General features: G+C 41.9%; 2 protein-coding genes across 12 annotated transcripts in view; one reads left to right on the forward strand and one right to left on the reverse strand.

Moving 5' to 3' along the window:
- Cep170 (centrosomal protein 170) overlaps nt 1–7,140 on the reverse strand; it is a 103,471-nt gene extending 96,331 nt beyond the window's left edge. For all 10 annotated transcript variants that reach the window (XM_060364753.1, XM_060364752.1, XM_060364751.1 and 7 more), the window contains exon 1: nt 6,438–7,140. The gene's annotated coding sequence lies outside the window, so the exon portion shown is untranslated. The remainder of the gene's footprint in view (nt 1–6,437) is intronic.
- Nucleotides 7,141–7,238: 98 nt separating this feature from the next.
- The window catches only part of Sdccag8 (SHH signaling and ciliogenesis regulator SDCCAG8), a 202,421-nt gene continuing 189,028 nt past the window's right edge, over nt 7,239–20,631 (forward strand). The window contains exons 1-3 of one of the 2 annotated variants that reach the window (XM_060364754.1): nt 7,239–7,625; nt 19,167–19,319; nt 20,540–20,625. In XM_060364754.1, coding sequence (XP_060220737.1) covers nt 7,559–7,625; nt 19,167–19,319; nt 20,540–20,625 — 306 coding nt within the window. In that variant the 5' untranslated portion in view covers nt 7,239–7,558. The remainder of the gene's footprint in view (nt 7,626–19,166; nt 19,320–20,539; nt 20,626–20,631) is intronic. The other variant, XM_060364755.1, reaches the window with a different exon arrangement.

Below are 20,631 nucleotides of genomic sequence, written 5' to 3' on the forward strand. Positions count from 1 at the left end.
GGTTGTGATGGACTCTGCTTCTTAACACCTTTCCTCACTCAACTTTATTATCTTATAATGGTATTATTCATATCCTCCAAACCCTTGTTTCATTCAATTTCTTTGTTGATAAAGAAAAATAAACCAAAGCTATGCAAATAATTTTCATTACCTTTGTATCACTTCTCTGCCTCCAGCATATTTTATGAAGCATTGTTTCTATTTATAAATCTGGATGGTTTTATCCTTGGCTATGACAAATGAACGCAAGGACAGGATGAAGACATTAGAGATATGACATATTAAATTTGTAAATGTCCAAAAGCCAGGAAAGGAAGCTAATCCTTCAGATGATAAGACAGACTCATGATTTAAGAAAATTTCAACAGAGTTTTAACTACAGCCACATTAAAACAGATAAATTGAGTAAGAAGGTAAGGTTAAATCATTGCTTTGGAAATTCACCTATGTTAAAAGTGGAATATGTACGAGATAGTAAATGTAAGGATATTTATATAGACTGCATCAGTAATTTTCAGACAAACATTTCAAAAAAATATAAGGAGAACCAACAGGAGGTTGTTGACTTTATAATAGTTAAAAACACTAGAATGAAACAAAAACCATAACTAGCATCAATCAAGGGCTTTGTTATTAAAGTGATCAACATTTGAACATGGTGGTAACGCCATACAGCATGGCTCTAATGACTGTCAGTCTCATGAGGAGAAGGAGCTTCCAAAAGACCTAGTATATTAGAAGCAGCCCAATGACTCTCGGCACAGAATCAAAGAATTGTCCTTTCTTTATTCCCAGGCTCCCTATGCTGCCCATCCAGGGAGAAGGTTCATGACTGTATTAAAGTTCTTTATGACAAACATAAGCACATGGTTTGCTCTTTCCTGCTCCCCTTCTCTTCTCTCTCCCTCCTTCCCTTTATTTAAGAAAGAGTACTTTAATATTAGAAAAGCAGAAGTACAGATTTTCACCCTGAATTATAAGAACGTAACATTTAAGATCCATATGTGTCTACCACCCCCATCTCTCAGTACTGAGAAAAGTATTACTGTTGCTAAAGACATGATACAGTTTCAGAATGCAAACAAAAGTACATGGCTTTAAATAAGCAATAGGTCACTACAGTATACAGCCAGCCCATAAATTAAGAATCAAATATGGAAATTATACTAGAAAAAATTAGACTCAACTGTTTCAAACCAGTTAGAGACTAGAAAAGTAGAGGAAACTATATCAATATCAGAGTTGCAAGTAGTAATTTTGAAAAACTTTGAGAAAAATCTTATTGTACTGTTCTTATGTACTGTTCTTATGCCAGAACTACAGTTTAACAGGAAGAGGTCAGATAGCAAAAGCAGCACTAGACTGTGTAGCTTTTTTCATGCCTTCTTAGCTATGGTTGACTATTGCCGCTATTCTACCTCCCCCATATATTTGTCCCACTCCCTATTCATCTCCAACATTCCCCTTTCCAACTTACATGTGTTCTTATCTTTCCTATCTCCCAAAGAATCAGGTTTCCCTCCCATAGGCTTCTTTCTAGTATACTCACTTCTACATACACTTGTGTGCATGTGTGTGTGTGTGTGTGAGAGAGAGAGAGAGAGAGAGAGAGAGAAAGACAGACAGTGATGATCAAATGTATTGGTATAAAAAGGTCATAACAAAAGCCATTATAACTAATAAATGCTACTACAGAAACATTAAGAACTTAACAGGGCTCATTTGAAGTTATCTTTTGCTCCCCTCAAAAGAGTTACTGTCCCAATTGATCTCATTTGCTCCTCCAGCGTATTCTCTCAAGAGTTCCTCTCCCACTCTATCTTGAATTGTAGGAACACCAAGCCCCGCTGTCTCACACGTTCTGAAAGGACCCTAGGCTGCTTTCCTAAGCAGGAGCAATCATTTTTCTAAAAGGAACTGGACTGTTCCTCCAAGCAGCAGTGATTTCTTGGTGCTAGCAGGACTTAGCAGAATCAGATAAAAATCTACCAGATCACAGTTTGGCTGTTTATGTTTGATAATGAATGGCACTGGTTCCCCACCTTTGTCCTTCTCTTATACACTCTGTTTTTATCCAGAACACAAGGATTAGTATGCTGATATTCCTGCTCCTTTCTAGTGTGGCCATACTGAATAGTCATTTCTGGTTTCACCTCACTCCTCTCTACTCCTGAGGCAGCCAGCGACTCAATCTGGTTAGTTGGATTTCCTCTGGCCTAGGACTCTGGTAACAATCTTTCATTATACTTTTTTAAAGTTAAATGGGCTTCCTTTCAAGTCCAGTAAAAGAGTTCATAGTGAAACTGTATCAAGAATACTAGCTACATGTCGCACTCTGTACTGAACACTTGTAAAACACTTCCAATCCTAGCATTTTAATGACAATAGGGAACAGTACTGTCTTTTAACTTATTAAAACACAAAGGTTCAGTTACAAACTCAACAATTCTGTAATGAGTGCCATAGAAACAGTTATTAACCAACTCGGTGCTTCATGTTTTTTCAAAGTTTTAAGAGAGCTTATTAAAATTGTGTGTGTTTTGCCTATATGTATAGCTATCCCCCTGTGTGTCTTTGGTGCCTAGAGTCCAAGAGGGTGTCTGGCTCTGTGGAGCTGGGGTTACAGGTGGTTAGGAGCCACCGCATGGGTGTGGGGAACTAAACCTGGGTTCTCTGCACGAGCAGGTAGTGATCTTAATTGCTGAGCCATCTCTCCAACCCCAGTTTTTCAACTTTCAATATGTAACATACCTTGATAAAGAAGAATGTTTCAAAAACTGGCATTTAGTAGGCCCTCTATGCAGTGTATTATTTACCTTTTCGATAATGCCATTCCCCCAAAGAGAAAAATTTTCTACAGACTTATTATTAATGCACTAAAATGTCTACTATGTCTCACTTGGTTTTCACTTCTATAGATGCTTGAGATTCTTCCCCACCCTTATTCAGTCACTATTGTATGCAAGTAATTTATATGACATTAGCTTTCCTCCTGTTAGTTTCTTTTATGCTGTCATTTGACAAGAAACAGGCTTAATAATATTTGCTATGTTACTTTGCCTAAAAAATACATATCCAGTTGCACAATCATTTCAATTAAACTGGACTATATATCCAGTTTAATCAAGTACAGATGTTTCCTTAGTTCTTTTTATACCACAAAAAAGGGAACTCAGTACTGAACACATCCTTCATAAAACATCAGAGCAAATAAATCAAAGATCACTTTGCCAAGGGTAGTTACTTGAAATTCTCATTGTTAAGAAAAATTAAATGAGAAAAGACGGTCTGAAGCTTTTACTCTAATAAACTTGCTTTTATTTTAGTGAAAGAGGTCAATGTTTAATGTTTTTATCTTTATGTACTCACCAAACATTGGTGACATAGCTAATCTACAAGTATTTTACAACTTGATATGATAGTATCACCTTTCATATGCATATTAAATAGTATACTACTTAACAACCTGATAAAAGACAAGAAAAATCAGTAGGCATTAAATTGAAAAAAAAAATACCAGGAACAGAATTTTGTTGAGTGAATAAAACATACAGGGTCTGGTTAAAGTATTTGCTGGGCAAACAAGATGACCAGACAAGGTTCAGATCACCACAACCCATGTAAATGTATGGTGACCTGTGGGGAAACATGGGGAAGCACAGCTTATTCAGAAGGTAAAAATTGGGGATCCCTGAAATAAGATTGCTTAGTGAGGCTAGCCTTATGCCTAAGCCCTGGGTTCAATGGAGACAACCTGCCTCAAAACCAACAATGCAGAAAAGCAATGAAGGAAAATTTCAGCCTCAGGCCTCCATATGCATAGCATATACATGCCTAAACATATGCAAACATGCATATACACACATGGAAACACCCCCCCAAATGCAAATCCACATGGATAAGAAACTCAAACATTGAGCTTGTGCAATATCTGATTACTACCAGATGCAATAATAAAACTGAGTTTTGACTCCCTCAGGAAATAAAAAGAAATGAGAAAGTGAAACAAATTACTAAGTACAGAATTTTTAAAACCACTCTGATATTTGCATTAGCATGGAAAATTGATGCTGATGTTTACAATGCAGATTTCATTATTCCAATGCTAAAATAAGAAACATGATTATGTATTTCACATAAAATAATTTTAGGACACTATGAAATTTATTGGCAAATATTAAAATTTTATGGAATAAAATTCACACAGGGAACATGATTATAAATGTTTTAAAAATTGGCTAAAATATAAGCTGGACATGGTGGTGAACTCCTTTAATCCCAGCACTTGGCAAGCAGATCTCTCTGAGTTCAAGGCCAGCCTTTCTACAGAGCAAGTCACAGGACAGCCAGGGCTACACAGTGAAAGCCTGTTTAAAAAAAACCACAATAAACAGACAAACAATTGTCTGTAATCTAATATTATAAAAATAACATTAGAGTAGAATTAAAGAGCAAAAATTAAATGTTAAAAAACCCACTTTATAGCAAAGACCCCCAAAATGTTACCAAAAGGTGAGTTCTAATATTAGTTGAGAATATAACTTACTAATTAAATAAAATACAAACATCAATAAATTCTTGTTGTGTGTACATTTTATTTTTAACACATTATAGAGTTGAGCATGGTATAAAATATTGTGACATATTACATTTTGGTTATTAATAAGTAGGGAAGCCAGTCTGCTTTTACAAAAAGCACACATTAAAGACATTTTCCCTTAGTCTATCAAACTCAAGCTCTACTTCAGCATAATTAATTTATGTCACAACACAAGGGGTAAATTAATACAACTGTGAGAACTGAGTTAGCTGATGCAGACCACTCATGAAGCATACAGAAAATGTTCTCTGTTATTTGTGCAGACGAGGGGAGTAGGGCATACACACAGGAGAGATCACAGTGTGGTATAGGTCTCGGTTGTTTGGCTCTGCCTTCCATTGCTTCAGCGTAGGCAGACAAGTTAGCCAACTTTGCCTGTGATAGTATCTTCTTCATTTCTGTTAAGCCCACTTAAGACTCCCATTTGAGGACACCGAAGTTTTATAACTTACAAAGGGAGGAACTAAAAGAAGCCCTTTAAAACAATGGCAAAAACAAAACAAACGAACAAAAACAAAACCGCAGACAGATTTGTTTGTAACTTGCTATTTATTTCTGATTCCTCGGTCCCTGAAGGCTGAGTACACTGGGCATCTCCATAAAGATTTAGGTTCTGTATCTATAATGTGACGCTCACATTATTCCTCCACCTGCTCCTCATCCTGCTCCATCCTGTCATCTGCTTGTTTTAAGCGGAAAGGTTGGCAAAGCACTGCAAACACCATAAGCTTAAGATTCAAATTATTTTAAAGGATGCATTTTCAAGGAAATGTGTTGTCTGCTTCAATCTCTCTCCAACGGTTGAATTTTCATTAACAGAATAAAAACAAATCAATTTCAGAAACGGAAATATAGCCAGCCTATTTTTTGTTTTGTTTGCTTTAACTGTATCCTAATGTATTCCCTCAGGAACATGAACGCTTTACCCACCCAGTGGAAAAAATAATTCTGCTGGTTCATTTCGCTGCTAAACAACAGCTTCGCTGTCAGCATCTACCTAGCCCAGCCTTCATTGTCACCTAGTAATTTTATATTGATCACCTTGGCAGACCTGGACTCTGGCAGGTATAGCCTGTCTTCTTTACATTCTGGGGTATGGGGGTGGGAGGGAGAAGACGGCCACAGTAAAACTACTCGACACCACAAAACAGATCATATGACTTAGGGCACAATTCCCTGTCTTTCCGTACGTGTCACGCAGCTGCTATTTCTCCCCCTTGAATAAAATGGAAGGGAACCAGACCCAAACCCTCCATCTGAGTCTTGGGACAATGAAGCCCACAGGAAGCCACTCGCTCCTCCCGTGGGTTTACTGCCCAGCCCGAGGCTAGGTGGGGTGCAGTCGCCGGGCAGGCTGAGTGACAGCACGTCTCCCACGCCCTCCCCAGCGCCACCCGAAGGCTCGTCGTCCGACCCCCCACCCACAACTCCCGACACCCCGAGAAACCAACCCTACAAAAGGGATGGGCTCTCCGGAAAACTCCCTTCCCCGGAGGCCACGCAGCCATTCTCTGGACGCTCCGCCCGCAGCGGCGATCGCAGACGGCTCAGGCGGCGGCTGCACAAAGCCGGGAGTGAGCCGAGGAGGACCCGGCGCCCGGAGGGGAAACCGGCCCCGGGAGAGGGCAGGCGGCCTCAGCCTGCGGGGTGGGGGAGGGGAGGGGAAGGGCAGGGAGGAGAGGGCGGTGTCCGCGCGGGGCGTCCGCGCAGCGCCCCCCGGCCTCCGGGCCCGCGCTCCATCCCGCCGCGGGCCGCGCCCGGACCCCGGCCGCCGGAGCCCCAGAGGACGGGGACGTGCAGAATCCCGGGCCGCGGCAACCCCGAGCGCATCACTTACCCCTCGCCGCAGAGAGGGACCGGACCGGGAGGCGGGGCGCGGCGCGGCGCGGCCCGTCAGTCTCTGCCACGCTGTCCTTGCCCCCACCCCGCCGCCGTTGTCGTCGTCGCCGCCGCCGCCGCTGCGGAGCTGGGGGGCCCCTCGGTTCCGCTGGGCAATAACGTTATTCCACACACGCCCCACACATAGCGGGAACGGCGGCGAGCGGCCGCTCAGTGCGCAGGCGCCTCGCAGAGGGCGAGGAGCCAGGCCCTCTCCCTCCTCCCGCCGGGGCCCGGCGATCCCTCACTGCGCAGGCGCCAGACCCAGACAATGAAAGGGGGCTTTGAGGAGGGTCTCACCCACACGCTCGCGCAGCCGCCCACTGCGCAGGCGTGCTCGCGAGTCCTGCCTGAACAATGAAGAGCCGCCTGGCCGGATTGGGACCGCAACCAAGCGGGACTACGATTCCCAACGGGCAGCGCGCCAACTCCACGCGGAGGGCGGGGCTCTGGGCATGCTAGGAGTTGTAGTGTCCGCCGCCTTCCCAGTCTGGCTGTTTGGAAGATTTACAAAAGATTCGTTTTCTGGAAAAAAAAAAAAAAAAAAAAAAAAAAACAGTTTTGACAGAAATCCTTGCTAAAACAGAGTTTAGTATCAATGAATCCTTGAGAGGGCTCAGGGATCAACTCCTCAACGGCCCCATGTTGAAGAGTCCAGGCCTTCACCGGGCCGTTTCTGTCAGCGGGTCGATCCAGGTGGCTGAAGGATGGCATGACAGCGGGACTAATCCAAACTGAGCAAAAAGGAAAGGGCGCGGCCTGCCAATCCGTATCTTGGCAACCTGCTCAGGCCACTGAGCTGCCGGATCGGCGCCCCAATCGCATCGCCTTCTGGGAAACGTAGTGTGTCTGGATGGTTCGTAGGACTCTCGAGGATGCAGGCTTTGGGTTTGTGAACTACAACTCCCGACGTTCACCGGGAGGGCCAGGGGGTAGGAAAAGCCCCCGGGAGCTCGGTCCGGGGTTCCTGGCTCCCTAGTGACAGCCGCTACAGGAAGCAGGCTCCCCAACCCCCAATGTTAGGCTGTCCTCGGAGGGGTACACTGGACACTTTCCCGCTCAATTCCCATCTCTGACCCTATGGCGAGGTCCCCAGGGAACTCTGTCCTGGAGGACAGTCTGGGGCAATACCAACGGAGTCTCCGGGGTGAGTTGCTCCGAATCTCAGTGCCTAGCTCCTAGGTACCATGGGCAGTTAGTGGGTGGTTTTCCTGACACTTTCACTGAGCATCAGCCAGGCTGTGGAGGAAGATTGCTCTCATCTTATGGATGAAACCGTTTAGTTTTGGTTTTAGGATTAAACAACGTTGTTACCTCTGATTCTTATCCTGATCCAACAAGGTACCTACATCTTGATTTAGGTGTCTGTCAGCCAGTACCAGCGTAAACTCGTGTATGCTTCTATAACACTTTTACCCTGTCGCCATACTTTGCCGTTTAGTCCAATAAGTTTCTCATTGATGTTTTTTACACATTCAAATTCTGGTGTAGTAGATAAATCTGACCCATAAGACCAGAAACAAAACACTAATAGTTATTTGAAATAATACTGTATTTGTTGATCTACATTATATTCATATAGCAAAGAATTTAAAACTTTATCTGACTTATGTCCCAATTTTACATGTCAGGAAATCGAAGTTCAGAGAGGTTGAATTGTAGGCCCAAAGCCACACAGCTGGTTGTTGGTGGCAAAGGCAGGTATTGAATTCAGCCCTATCAACCTTTAAAGTTGGTGTCTGTCATATTAATCAATTACTATAATTGAAGCCCATTTTGGTTAATTCAAGTTTTTTGAGCAAAGTACTGGAAGAATGATTATCTGGTGAAGTAGTGTCTGTACTCATAGCTAGCTCGGTCATCCTGACAACAGACATAAAACCCTGGAAACTTTAGATTTTGTTATATTGAAGTTGTGGTGTCAGCTACACCATGATTATTATGAGTAACAAATGAGCCAAATGAATAATGAACATGAAACAGACAAAATTGTTAAACCATGGCAAGGAAGGGGCTGGGAATGTGACTCAATATTAGAATGCTTGTCTCGCGTGTGGAAAGGAAGGAAGGAGAGATAGGCAAGTAAATGTGGGACACATAAGAAAAAAACGCAACAAAGACTTTATTCTACTGATTGTGTGCTTTTTCCTGTTCTGCATTTTCATAACCCAGAGGTTATGGCGAACAGTTAAAAGAACTTTGACTAATTTATAACCTGATTTATTCAGCAAATAATTGAATGTCTTATTTGGGTTAGCCATACTAGGGGATAAAATTTTCAGTGTGTCAATTTTGTGGAGTCTTTGGATTAGTGGGAAAGACAATAAATGAGGGAATTGAATTTTGATATGGTTTAAAATAAGGGTGATGATGTTTGGCACAAAAATACTTATTAAATGTTAGCTGCGAACATTTGCTCCCTGAAAATTTAAAAATGTTTTGAGAAGACTGGAAAGCTTATCTTTGAGTGCCTCTCGACTTTGTAGGCCTGTTGTTTGTCATCTGTATCTATTGGTGCTAATACAGAGTGTTAGCATCCTCAAGGGTTCAAACTATAGGATGGAAGAATTAACTGTAGTCCTCCACCTGTTGATATTTCAAGAGTTGGTGGATACCAAAGTAACCGCTTCTAACCTTTTATTTGGGATCAGGAAAACTCCTGTGCTCAATGATATAATGATATAAATGGTTGTAATTTTTCAGGCTGCTAAGTTTTTCTGTTTTTTGTTTTGTTTTGTTTTTGTTTTTGTTTTTTGCTGTTATCTGTTTCATATAATTCTTCTGTGATATAATTTTGGGCCTTTATTTAACCAGGGGGCTTTTTAATATGAATCATTTTGATGTAGTCACATGGTTGATCTGACTGGGGCAACAGGGAATGAAGAAGAGATGACAGACACAGCAGCCACAGTCTGGAAACGCAACAGGAACAGGGAATTTCTGTAGAGGAGCAGTGTGAGGCTGCAGTGTGCTGGGAAGAGGAAGCTGTGGTCTGTACTTTCTGCATGTTTCAACTAAAGGTCAGCTGGATCCACGCTTTGACCAGGGGAAGCCTTGCCACTTTCCAGAGCCTGACTTGGGGAAGGCCTTGCCATTCCGATGGATTTTTGAGGCATTCAGGTCCTTGATATGGCTGTCCTCATGTCAACAACACACATTCATTCAGGATTTCATGTCCTCTTACACACTGGGGGATTGTTTCATATTAAGCATTTTGGTATGGTCATAGTGCTACTTTCAAACTAATTTTATAAAAGTGGTACTTAGCTTGATGGAGTAGCACTTGATTAGCCTGGACAAGGTTCTGAGGTCAATACCCAGCACCATAAACACAAATCTTGTAGTAATATATATAGTTGCTGTGCAATTGCTTCCAGTAATTATAACATGAAGTTCTAATTAAGATAAATTTAAAATTTATAATTTGTGTGAGTGCCATTTAAGGTCAAAACATTTCAACAAAACCAAATATGAGGTGTAGAAAAAAAGATAAAGGTTTGAAAAAAATTAAGGCATAATTTTAACAATGAATCAAGAAGTAAAACTTGAATTTCTCCTGGTTTTCAGGATGTCTTGTTTATTACTTTAGTGACATTCTTATTACAATATCTAGAAGGAAGAAACAAAACAGGATTAATCCTGAATCCAAGCATAGTCAAATATCAGTTACCACTTTTAGATAGAATAATTCCTTTTAAAGTAAACTTTTGTTTCTGAAAAATCAAACTGTGGTGACTATGACATTATTTGTTATTTCAAGAGTGCCCAGTATTTAAGAGTTGTGTTATAAAACATCTTCCTTGGTTTTTTTGCATACTGGAAGACTAATAAAGTATTTATCTTTTCTTCCTGTTTATTCCTGAGATTTTAAAATAAGTGTACATTCACTAACTGCTAGTATTCTTCATTTTTATGAATTAGCCATATGAACATTCAAGTTTCCAACAAAATCAAAGTTAAGCATAGGTTACATATGCTTATATCCTATACCGCTGCTGTCCTAGGACCACACAGCTCGATCTGTGACTAAAGGGGGTTTGGAAGGCTTCTTGGCAGGGTGGCTAGGTGTTTGTTAAGTAGGTGTCAGTAGGTGACATGCCCCTAAGTGAATTGTCAGTCAAGGCGCAGTGGCTGAGGGGCATATGTCTGAAGTAGGGAAGATAGCAAATGTTCTGCTTCCTCCGTAACAGCCTCCCACAGGATTATGTGTTTGAACACTTGCTTCTCAGTTGGTGGCACTGCTTTGGGAGGTTACAGAATATTTGGAGTTAGAGTCCCAGCATCACTCCATTCTATGAAATATGTTATGTTTTCCTGTTACCCTTAACTTTGGGTTGCCTATGCCCTCGTTAAGAAATTGGGGGAAGAGACTGACATACACCAGGAATCCTGTTACTTGGGAAGTTGAAGCAGGAGGCTGAGCTCTTTGCTTCTTGGTTGGTCACAGTGTGAACAAGCTGAAGGGTCCTGCCACCAGATACTGAGGGGCAATTCTATGCCATACCAGGCATAATGACCTTTGAACTGTGAGTCAGCCCTTTTTTAAGTTGCTTCTGTGAGGGTTTTAGTCCCAGTGAGGAGAAAAGTAGCTAATATATCCTCCCCTTTCTATTTTGTGCATGGCACTGGGCTGTAGCCCTGCAGTAGAGCGGTTGCCTGGAGAGTGAAGGGTCAGTTTAACCTCCACCATTGAGATAAATAAACAGCAGTTTCAGTGCGTAGTTGTATGAGGACATGGGATGAAGTCAATTAGGTTTTAGCCAAGAAAGTGGAAGTCAGAATTACACAACCCTAGATGTTTTAGGTGTTACACACATTTGAGCATGCGCCTCCACTATTAAAAAGCAGTGAGATTTGTGTGGCAATATGGTGTCCGCCCCTACTAACAGAGCCATGCAGCAGCTTTCTGTGGTGCAGCTCGGGGTGTGATGCAGTTTTGCAGCGCCTTTATCACCTGATCAGATGCTTCCTATCTGCCTTTGGCCAAGTGGGCATAGGGCTGAACAAGCTCCTGCTTTGACAGGAACTCATGCTTTCCCTTTTATGTACGCTCTATGCACTTCTTACCTTTCCATTTAAAACATTGGTTTTTCACGCTCCAGATGGAATCTGTGGAGAATATGACAGAGGCAGGAGAGAATGTGTGACTAGGAGGCAGATCACTGAACTTCCTGTCCCCTTGCTGATTAGTATCTGTGTGACCTCAGACCAGTTAATAAGTTGCATTTGGATTTCTAGAAGAGAATTCTTACGCGTAGGAGCCAAGATGGCAAAGTCTGGAAGGGACTCAGTAAAAGATACTAGGGCAAGGGCAGGCAAGTGGTCAGGCTTGGAGCTTGGTGCTTTTCATTTTCTTCCTGGCTCCCTTCCCCCCACTTCTCCTTCCTTGTACTTTGAAAGTAAGAATGGGTCTGTGGCAAGAACACTGATCTTGAGAAAGATCCTCTGCATTTGGTGTAGTTGGAGAAAACCGGGGATAATGTTGACGGTGGATGTTTTCCTTGGATGTGAATGGTACGGCTCTCTAGATTTTGCTAGGAAGAACTCACATCTGCAGAAGGATTGTGTAATAACACTAACAGAGTTTTGCATCTGCAAGCCAGCAGTGATGTCATCTGGACCTTTGACCCACTTAAGAACACATGTTTATCTTCAGGAAAAGTTTCTCTTTTTCTCAGATTTACTCATAAAACTTACACTACTTTTCTACTTCCATAAATATTTTCTTGATTTTTTTTTTATGACTTGCTGTGAGTTATTTGTATTTATATGTCTGTAGGTCACACACACGTAAACACTTTGGGGGGATGGAAGAATTATGAGTGTTTTTGTTTTGTTTTTTTAGTACTTTTAGCCTTTATGGCTCATTTGTTTTTTTTTTTTTACTAGAAAAAAAAATCAGTAAGCAAGGCGTGGTGAAATGTGCCTGTAATTCCAGTGCTGAGGAGGCTGAGACAGGGAGATTTCTAGTTAAGGCTACTCTGGGTAGTTGAAAACAATATCCCGATTTTCTTTTTTCTCTACTAATAAGGTTATATAGGTAAATTACAAGATTTAACAACAGACAGAAAGGATGTTCATAGTAGTCAGCCCTGAAATCATAACTGTGTTTCCAGTGTGCTGTAAAATTACAAAGGTACTTTGCTATGTTCCTGAAAAGAAGATGACAAACTACTGGGATAATGAGAAAAGTTAGATTCTCTCTTGGCATCTGTAAAGATTTGTACTTCAGTGACATTATCGGCTCATGGCAAAGTTTTTACAGGAGTGCAGAGGTAAAGAAAGTGTCCTCATGTGCACTTCTGCATACATCCCAGCAACCTGGTTATGATGTCATTCATTAAGTCCACTGAGAAAGAGGTGTGAAGGAGTGAACCTAGGATAGATGCTATATCAGGCTCTAACTTTGCAATACAGTAAGCTAAGTATGATTTTTGATCTGTTTATTAGGACAGGGATATTAAGGAGTCCTACACTGACAGTGGTGGTGTTTGGTTATACCCTGCTCTGCCAGCACTGATACCAACAGCATGCGGTGCTGCTGTTGCTGTATAATAGCGTGGTGGGTGTGGCGTCTGTAACACACTGGGACCAGCTCATTGAGCTGTCTTGCTTCAGTGAGCTCAACCAATGATTCTCAAGCAGGGACAATTCGTCCAGCAAGCAAACACTTGGTAATGTCTATTAACATTGTTGATTGTCACAACTGGGGGCAGAAGGGAATGCTGGTAGCATCTCATGAGAGGAAGCCAGGGACAGTGGCAAAGAAGCATAGTCCAGCTCCTATGGCAAAGTTACCGGGTCTGAGACACCAATGGCACTGTATTCAAAACCAGTGATGTAGCCATTGCAAGGTTCTGCAAGAGACTCAAGAAAGAGTAATTACAATTATGAATACAGATTGTGTTGTCTGGGATTTGATTCCGTGTCTTCTGCCAGCCCACCTGGAATTAATTCTATGTTGGTAAAAGGACCAGGTTCATTAGTCTGCCCAGCTGATGCCAAGGAGGTGCCAGATGTGTGCCACAGGATGGACATACCTGTCTCAGGCTTGCCACCTCACATGTGTCATTGATAATCTTCCAGGCCTGCTTTCTTTTTTTTTTTTAATTTTAATTTTAATTTTTTCTTCACAATTTATTCATTATATATCCCGATTGAAGCCCCCTCCCTCAACTCTCCCCAGTCACATGCTTCCCCCCACTTTTTCCCATCCCCTTCTCCTAGTCCACTGCAAGGGGGAGTTCTCCACTATTGCCATTTGCCCAGAGTTGTTAAGACTGCCTGGATAATCTTCTTCCGTGGCCTGGCAAGGCTGCATCATCAGGAGCGAGTGATTGAAGAGCAGTCAACTGAGTTCATGATAGAGGCAGCCTCTGCTCCCCTCACTCAGAGATCCACCTGGAGACTGAGCTGATAATTGGTCACATCTGAGCAGGGTGTCTAGGTCCTCTCCATGCATAGTTCTCGGTTGGTGCATCAGTCTCTGCAGGGCCCCCTGGGCTCAGATCTTTTAGTTTTGTTGTCTCCTTGTGGGGCTCCTGTCTCCTCCATGTCCCTGTATTCCCACCCCTTTCTTCCTCCATAAGGCTGCCTGCGCTCTGCCCAAAGATTGGTTGTGAGTCTCAGCATCTGCTTCCATCCCCTGTTGGGTGAATCATTTCAGAGGACCCTCTAAATCAGCTCCCAGTTTCCTCTTTTCCACTGCTTCTGGTGTCTATCCTATTTGCCATTCTGAATGAGATTTAAGCATCCTCCCTAGGGTCCTCCTTGTTCAGCTTCTTTAGGTCTGCAGATGGCTATCCTATATTATAAGACTAATATCCGCTTATAAGTGAGTATGTACAATGCCCGTCCTTGTGTTTCTGGGTTATATTACTCAGGACGATCTCTTCTAGTTCCATCCATTTCAGGCCTGCTTTCTTATGAAGATTACATTGTTGCTGAAGTTGTCATTCCACTGGTGCCATCCACCAGCATGGTTTCACTTATTCCAGTTAGGAGCATAGTTTTGTTGACTTTTTCATTTCTGTGAAGTTCTTTTCATCACTTTCACTGTTGTGCTTGCTGATTACACACTTGGATTTGTCCAACTGTGGATGAGGCTATTTTCCTTATGATATTGCTCCCTGTTGGTTTCCTGGTAAACCATGACAGCCATCTTCTAAACTGGGCTGTGGTCCAGGCAAGTATGAACAGATATGTTTTTCTTGTCTTCCTGTGGTTTCTTTTGTCTGCCTGTCTGTCTGGTGTAAGCTTGTGTCAGGAACTGCAGGGCCTCTCATATCTCAGGCTAGGAAATGGTCATCGCATGTTTTCTCAGAGACAGCTGGGTGCTTTGTGGGATAAGTCCCCACCCCTGACACTGGGGCGTTTCTCTTTCACATCTAGGCAGATGGAAAATGTAGACATTAATAATTGATTGGATGAGTGTAGTTGTTGGTCTTACACTGAGGGATATTTGTGCTTTGTTCAAAAACACTTTAATGCCACCCTTAGTTCAGGAGCTTTTTGGCAAGTTCTATGGTCGGGTGGGGGTTTGGAGGCAGGGAATGAGGTTGGTTCTTCTTTTTCAGTGGTGTAGCTACTGGTAAGTTGCCATGTTCCTAAAAAGCAACACACCCTCCTCATGAGGGCAATCCTAATTAAACTCAGGGGTTAATAAAAGAACAACAAATTGAACCACATCTGAATAGGAGAAGACTTTTGGAGGAGTTGTCTAGAGAGAGTGGACACGGGTGAGAGAGAGTAGTAGATGTTGAAAATGAGCAAAAAACATATGCATACACATAATTGTCAACGTTTAAAACTTTCTTTTAAAAAGTAAAAGTTGATAAGAGGCTCAATGGTGAGTCAGGAGTTAAAACGTAGAGAGAAGAGAAATTGGACTGAGAATGATGCACTTTGAATTCAGTCTTCCAATTCAAAACCTTTTAGGTGCTCATTGTACTGATTGATGCTTAGATAATGGACTGCAGAAATAATGTTCACTTGCATTTATATTCATGTGATCCGTCAAATGCAGAGGTTCTGTTTGCATTTATATTCATAATTAAGTTTATATACAGCCTGCAGTTGATGCTGGAGAGAAGAAATCAGAATGTATTCTGAAATAGGCAGCTGTCCTCAGAGAACAGAGGAAATGGATATTCTTTCTGCTCTGGCTAGATAAAACTGTAACCATGAGCAGTGGGGTAGGAAATGATAAAGGGACCCTTTGGTCTAATCTCGTTTCCTTAAGTGAGTAGCAGCAAGCTGCATCTGGTGAGTAGTGGCTTATGGGAGGTCCAGTCGCAGTGGCTCCAGTTAAAGAGTCATGGCATCTCATCTGTCTTGAGTCATCTTAGTTTATCCCTCAGGATTAAGTCAGTTTGTCATATCATAAGCATGCTGCTGTTGGGAATTGAGAACACTTAGTGTGCTTTGAAATGTTGCACTAAAATGATTTAAAGTCTCTTACCTTGATCTTACTTTTAGGATGTAGTTCTTGAAAGAATTCCTTCTAGACCCTTACAACTGAGTGAGTGGTTGCAAAAACAAAACAACCAAACCAAAATTCATATTTAGAGGGAGGTTAATTGTTGAGCTCAGTGTTTTGTAATTTCATGTAATATTTTGATGCGACTTAGCATGTAATGATGGTGTGGTTCTGCAAGATTGAATAAGAATATTAGAAACAGGATTGAAGGGTTGTTGCAAGTTGATTCACAGTCTGCAGATGTTGCTCTGTGATAGGGCCCTTGCCCAGCATCCTCTAAACCCAGGGTTAAATCCGAAGCAATTGTGTTAAATTGTGTGCATGTGTATGTGTTTGTACATATATATGAACATATATATGTATAAATAAAATATTTAAGGCAGAAACCCTGCCATTATTGTACTCTTATGAAAGAACTGTACCTATGGGAACCCCCCCACTGTGAATTTTTTCCTAATATAACGTCTTAGCTTTTAATCAGAGTAGGTATAAATAAATAATTATTCTTTGTCTTAGAAGTGAAGTAATTTGATAGCTCCATGGAGGAGACTTTTAATGTTAGTCAAACCCTCTGCTTCCTTTCTAATGGGTGCTGTAAAGGCAGGTGCTTTACTTATAGATTTAAGGACATAAATCTAAATGTCTGAACTGCATTGCATATCATGGAACACTTTGATGTTCTGTAAAAGGAACTTTTATTTGACTGTTTCAATTGTTGTCTCAGAGGCTGACTGCCCCCATCTGCCAACCTAGGCCTAGTCCTGGAAGCTTCCAGCCTCCTTATAATCTAACCTAGGCCTAGAACGTTTTCAGCCTCTGAGACTTATGTTGAATAAGCTTACCCTTTTTTGTTCTTTCTTGTTCTTTTCTGGCTGGCTTGTTCAGCTGTTCTGGCTCAAACTCCTCTTCCAGCTGATTTATACAATATGGTTTCTCTCTCAGCCTTAAATTGTTCTGCTTGGCCTCAAACTAATTCCAACAATCTGCTTTAATCTTCTGGCTCCTTTTCATTCTCTGGCTTATTCTGTCTTCACCTGTGTCTAGTTTGTTCTCTCAAACCCTCTCTTCTTCATCTCCAGAGTGCTGGGATTACAGGCATGAGCCACCACACCCGGTTCTACCCCTTGTTGTAAATCTCTCTCGTGTCTCTCTTCCTCTGATATGTCTTTTTTTTTCCTGCCACTTAATTAAACATCACTTTCAAAAATGGATGCTTCTTTCTACGAATTTTCATTGTTTCCTGGACCTAAACTTTTCTTTACCTGAAACTTGCTCTATACTAGGCTGGCCTTGAACTCAAATCTGCTTGCCTCTCACTCCTGGATTAAAGGTGGGTTTGTATTACAGCCAGATCACACAGACCTAGAAGGTCTTTGATTTCTTGCCAGAGCAGCCATGTTCTGAATTAAAATTCCTCTACAATTTTCTTTTTCCATTGACAAGACTTTTTAGAAAATACTGAGTTTTAGAAAACTCTTGTTGTTCCTTGTATTGCTAAAACCATTGCTGCATCTAATCTGGACTTTCTTAAACCCAGAGTGAGTAAGAAGGAGCCAGACATGGTTATCAATCAGCACCAGGTTTGTGTTTAGAGGAAAGTCTGATCGTTGTGGGAAAAACCAGTGGTGATAAATTCACCGTGAACACAATAGTATTTCATCATTTATCTCAGACCAGAAAGGCTGGTTCTTTTTAGTGTTATCCATGCAGAAGGTGAGTTTCTGGTAAGCATACTGCATATATTGTAACATGTAGTTTTTTTATTTTTCCTGTTAAGTAATATAGTTATTATGTTTGGTTCTAAACTTAAAAGTTAATGACATTGGTGAAAATGAAGAACATATGTTCATAAGATGTGGTTTCATAGATGACTTATAGTTATCAGTCTATTTGTGTGTCTTGTATGCACTTGCTAGTAGGCGTGTTCATGTGTTGTGCGTGTGTGCTTATGGAGGCAAGAAGGTGACCTTGAATGTCTTACCTTGATTGCTTGCTTCCTTTTTCTTTTGAGATAAGATATCTTTTTGAGATATAAGCTGAAACTGATAGATCCAGTTAAACTGGCTGACCAATGAGCCTCCTCAATCTACCTGTTCTCCCCCACACCTGCGACAGGGTCACATGTGTGGTCTGCCACTTGCAGCATCTTAAAAGGTGTGAGGGATCTGAATTCAGACCCTCATGTTTGCAGAGCCACTGCTTTGCTAACCACATTCTCTCCCTGGCTTCATTTTGATGCCATTACAGTTAAGTGGCCTCTGGAATCTTTTGGAGGCTATGCTGAGCAGCTGGGTGGATGGGAAGTAGAGGAGCTTTTGTAGTCTCAGGGTCTGTCCCATCCCGCTGGCTTCTTTCTAGGTCTTTCCATTAGGGAGGCCAGCTCTTGAATAATTGGTTCAAGACAGAGAGAAAGCAAAACCTGCTGACCCTTCTGAAGAGGAGCCGTAACTGTCACTGCATCCTGTTAATGCAGATTTAGGCCTGTGAGGAAGTGCAATGTGACCCTGGGGCTATTTTTAGAGAATAGCTATCATAACCTTGTATCTTAAAGTATTCCATCAGAGACAGTTTATGTCACTTGTGTGGTGGTTAGTTCCAGTTTTCGCTCTAGGGGTGGTTGTTTCTGAAGCTGACCAGCTTGTGTGTGAGATGGGGTCAGCCTGGACTGCACAGTAGGGGCTGACACCGTGAGCACCCAGCTGTCCAACTCTTGATCAGAACTAGGTCAGGCAGCTTGGATTCTTCTGGTGGGGCAGGATGTTAGGTCTTCAGAGAAAATGAGAGCTTAGAGTTACCCCATCTCCTGAGTGGTTCTGTCAGCTCACCTCATAGCTCTAGGTGGAACAGGCGAGCCTTAAGCAAAGACGGCAAGGAAAGAACCTCCCCAAGCTGGTGATTATCTGGGCACAAGAGGAGCTCTGCCATTCAGTTCTCATGCTGCTTATATCACATACACTGAATGTTCATAATGGCAGGAACAGGGAACAGGGACTGTAAAGACCCCCAGTCTAATTTCTAACTGAACTTAATCTTTCTTAGCTCCTCTGTTATATCCCTTAGCTAGCTAGAACTAGAATTCTGCTTTCTCCTATAATGTTCCCCTAAAACTGATATTCTTATTTTTTTTTTTTTTTGATGCCTTGTTGGCCAAGTATTCGCATGATTGCTACCATTTTATTTGCCCTGACTTCCATCAGGTTTTCATTGCAGAACGTGCCAACAGAAGTATTCACCAACTGAAATGTGCCCTGAGAGAAGTTGATGGCCCTGTGGAAGAAGATGCACCAGATCCCTCCACCGGTGTCAACGTAGAGAATGAGGACCCAGGCGTGGCCTGGCACGAATTGCAGCACAGCCATGCTGGTGAGTGTGACTGACAGTTAGAGCATGAATAGCACATAGTGTATTCTCCCAACTCTGTAGAGATGACTTTTTGCACTTGGCCACTCTAACTCTTAAGTTTCTTTTGCTGTGTAACAGAAGAGCAATATAATGCCTTCACTTAGCTTTTTTTCTTTTGACTTCCAAAATCCTATTGGCTAAAGTCCAAAATCTGAGGATGGCGTGGCAATATTTCCCTAACTTAGCAGCATTTCCTAACCCACTTTTCCAGCTAGTTTTTCCCATGCGGTGATCTTAACCATCCTTTTCATGAGCCTCAACTGAACCTTCTGTCTTAGGAAGCAGCTATTTCTTAGCAACCTGTCCCTGTCCATCCATACCTTTACACGTGCAGCCTCGTGACTGAAACTTGTGACACCTTTCCACTCTTTGCTGTGCACTGACCTCCTGTTCACCGCTGCTGCCTATGTGAAGCAAGCACAATTGTGCTCCTTATCCTTGAAGCCCTATACATAGCTCTTTGTTGATATCAGAAGCTTTTATCTTCTGGGGTTTCTTAGGTTTATTTATTTTTTCCTTTGTATCCCTAGCCAGTAATACAGTTCTTGTTTTCTGATAGAAGTTTAAGCAATGTTTGTTGGATTGCTGGTAATAAAATGTTAGTCTACTTTCTATCACTATAACAACATCTGATATAAACAAACTTATAAAGAATATACCTTTCTTTTTGAGACAGGGTCTCACTATGAATCCCTGGATGTCCAGGAACTCTCTGTGTAGACCAGGTGGGCTTGAACTTGTGGTCATCCTCTTGCCTGTGTCTCCCAAGTGATGATATTGCAGGAGTTTGCCAACATACATTACTGGTTTGTTTTGCTTATGGTTTTGGACATTTCAGCCCATTATTGACTGGCCTTGCTTCTTTGGGCATGTGGCAGGGCAGTACGTGCAGATAGGTAACCCTACTTACCTCATAGGAGGAAGGGAAAAACAGGAAGAGGAGGCACAATCCCACTCTCCTCAATGGCTTGAAGACGTCCCCAATTTAATAATTTGATAGTTTAGTTTAATGATTTGTTTTAATCAAATCCCCACCTCTTTGTTAAGTCCTGCCTCTTCTGATTTCTTTTATCTCTCATTAATGTTTGATGCATAGTCATTGGGGGACATTTGTAACCTAAGCTGTGCATAACCTAGGAGTCTCAAGCAAGGTCAATAAATTCATTGCTTTTGCTCTTTAGTCAATCAACTCAAAGCTTTGTTGCGCCAACAAACAAGTAAGGAAAATGAGATGTCTCCACCACAAAGACGGAAGATGCCCCCTTCGGTAAGT

This window comes from Meriones unguiculatus, chromosome 11 (assembly GCF_030254825.1).
Source record: "Meriones unguiculatus strain TT.TT164.6M chromosome 11, Bangor_MerUng_6.1, whole genome shotgun sequence".
NCBI lineage: Eukaryota > Metazoa > Chordata > Mammalia > Rodentia > Muridae > Meriones > Meriones unguiculatus.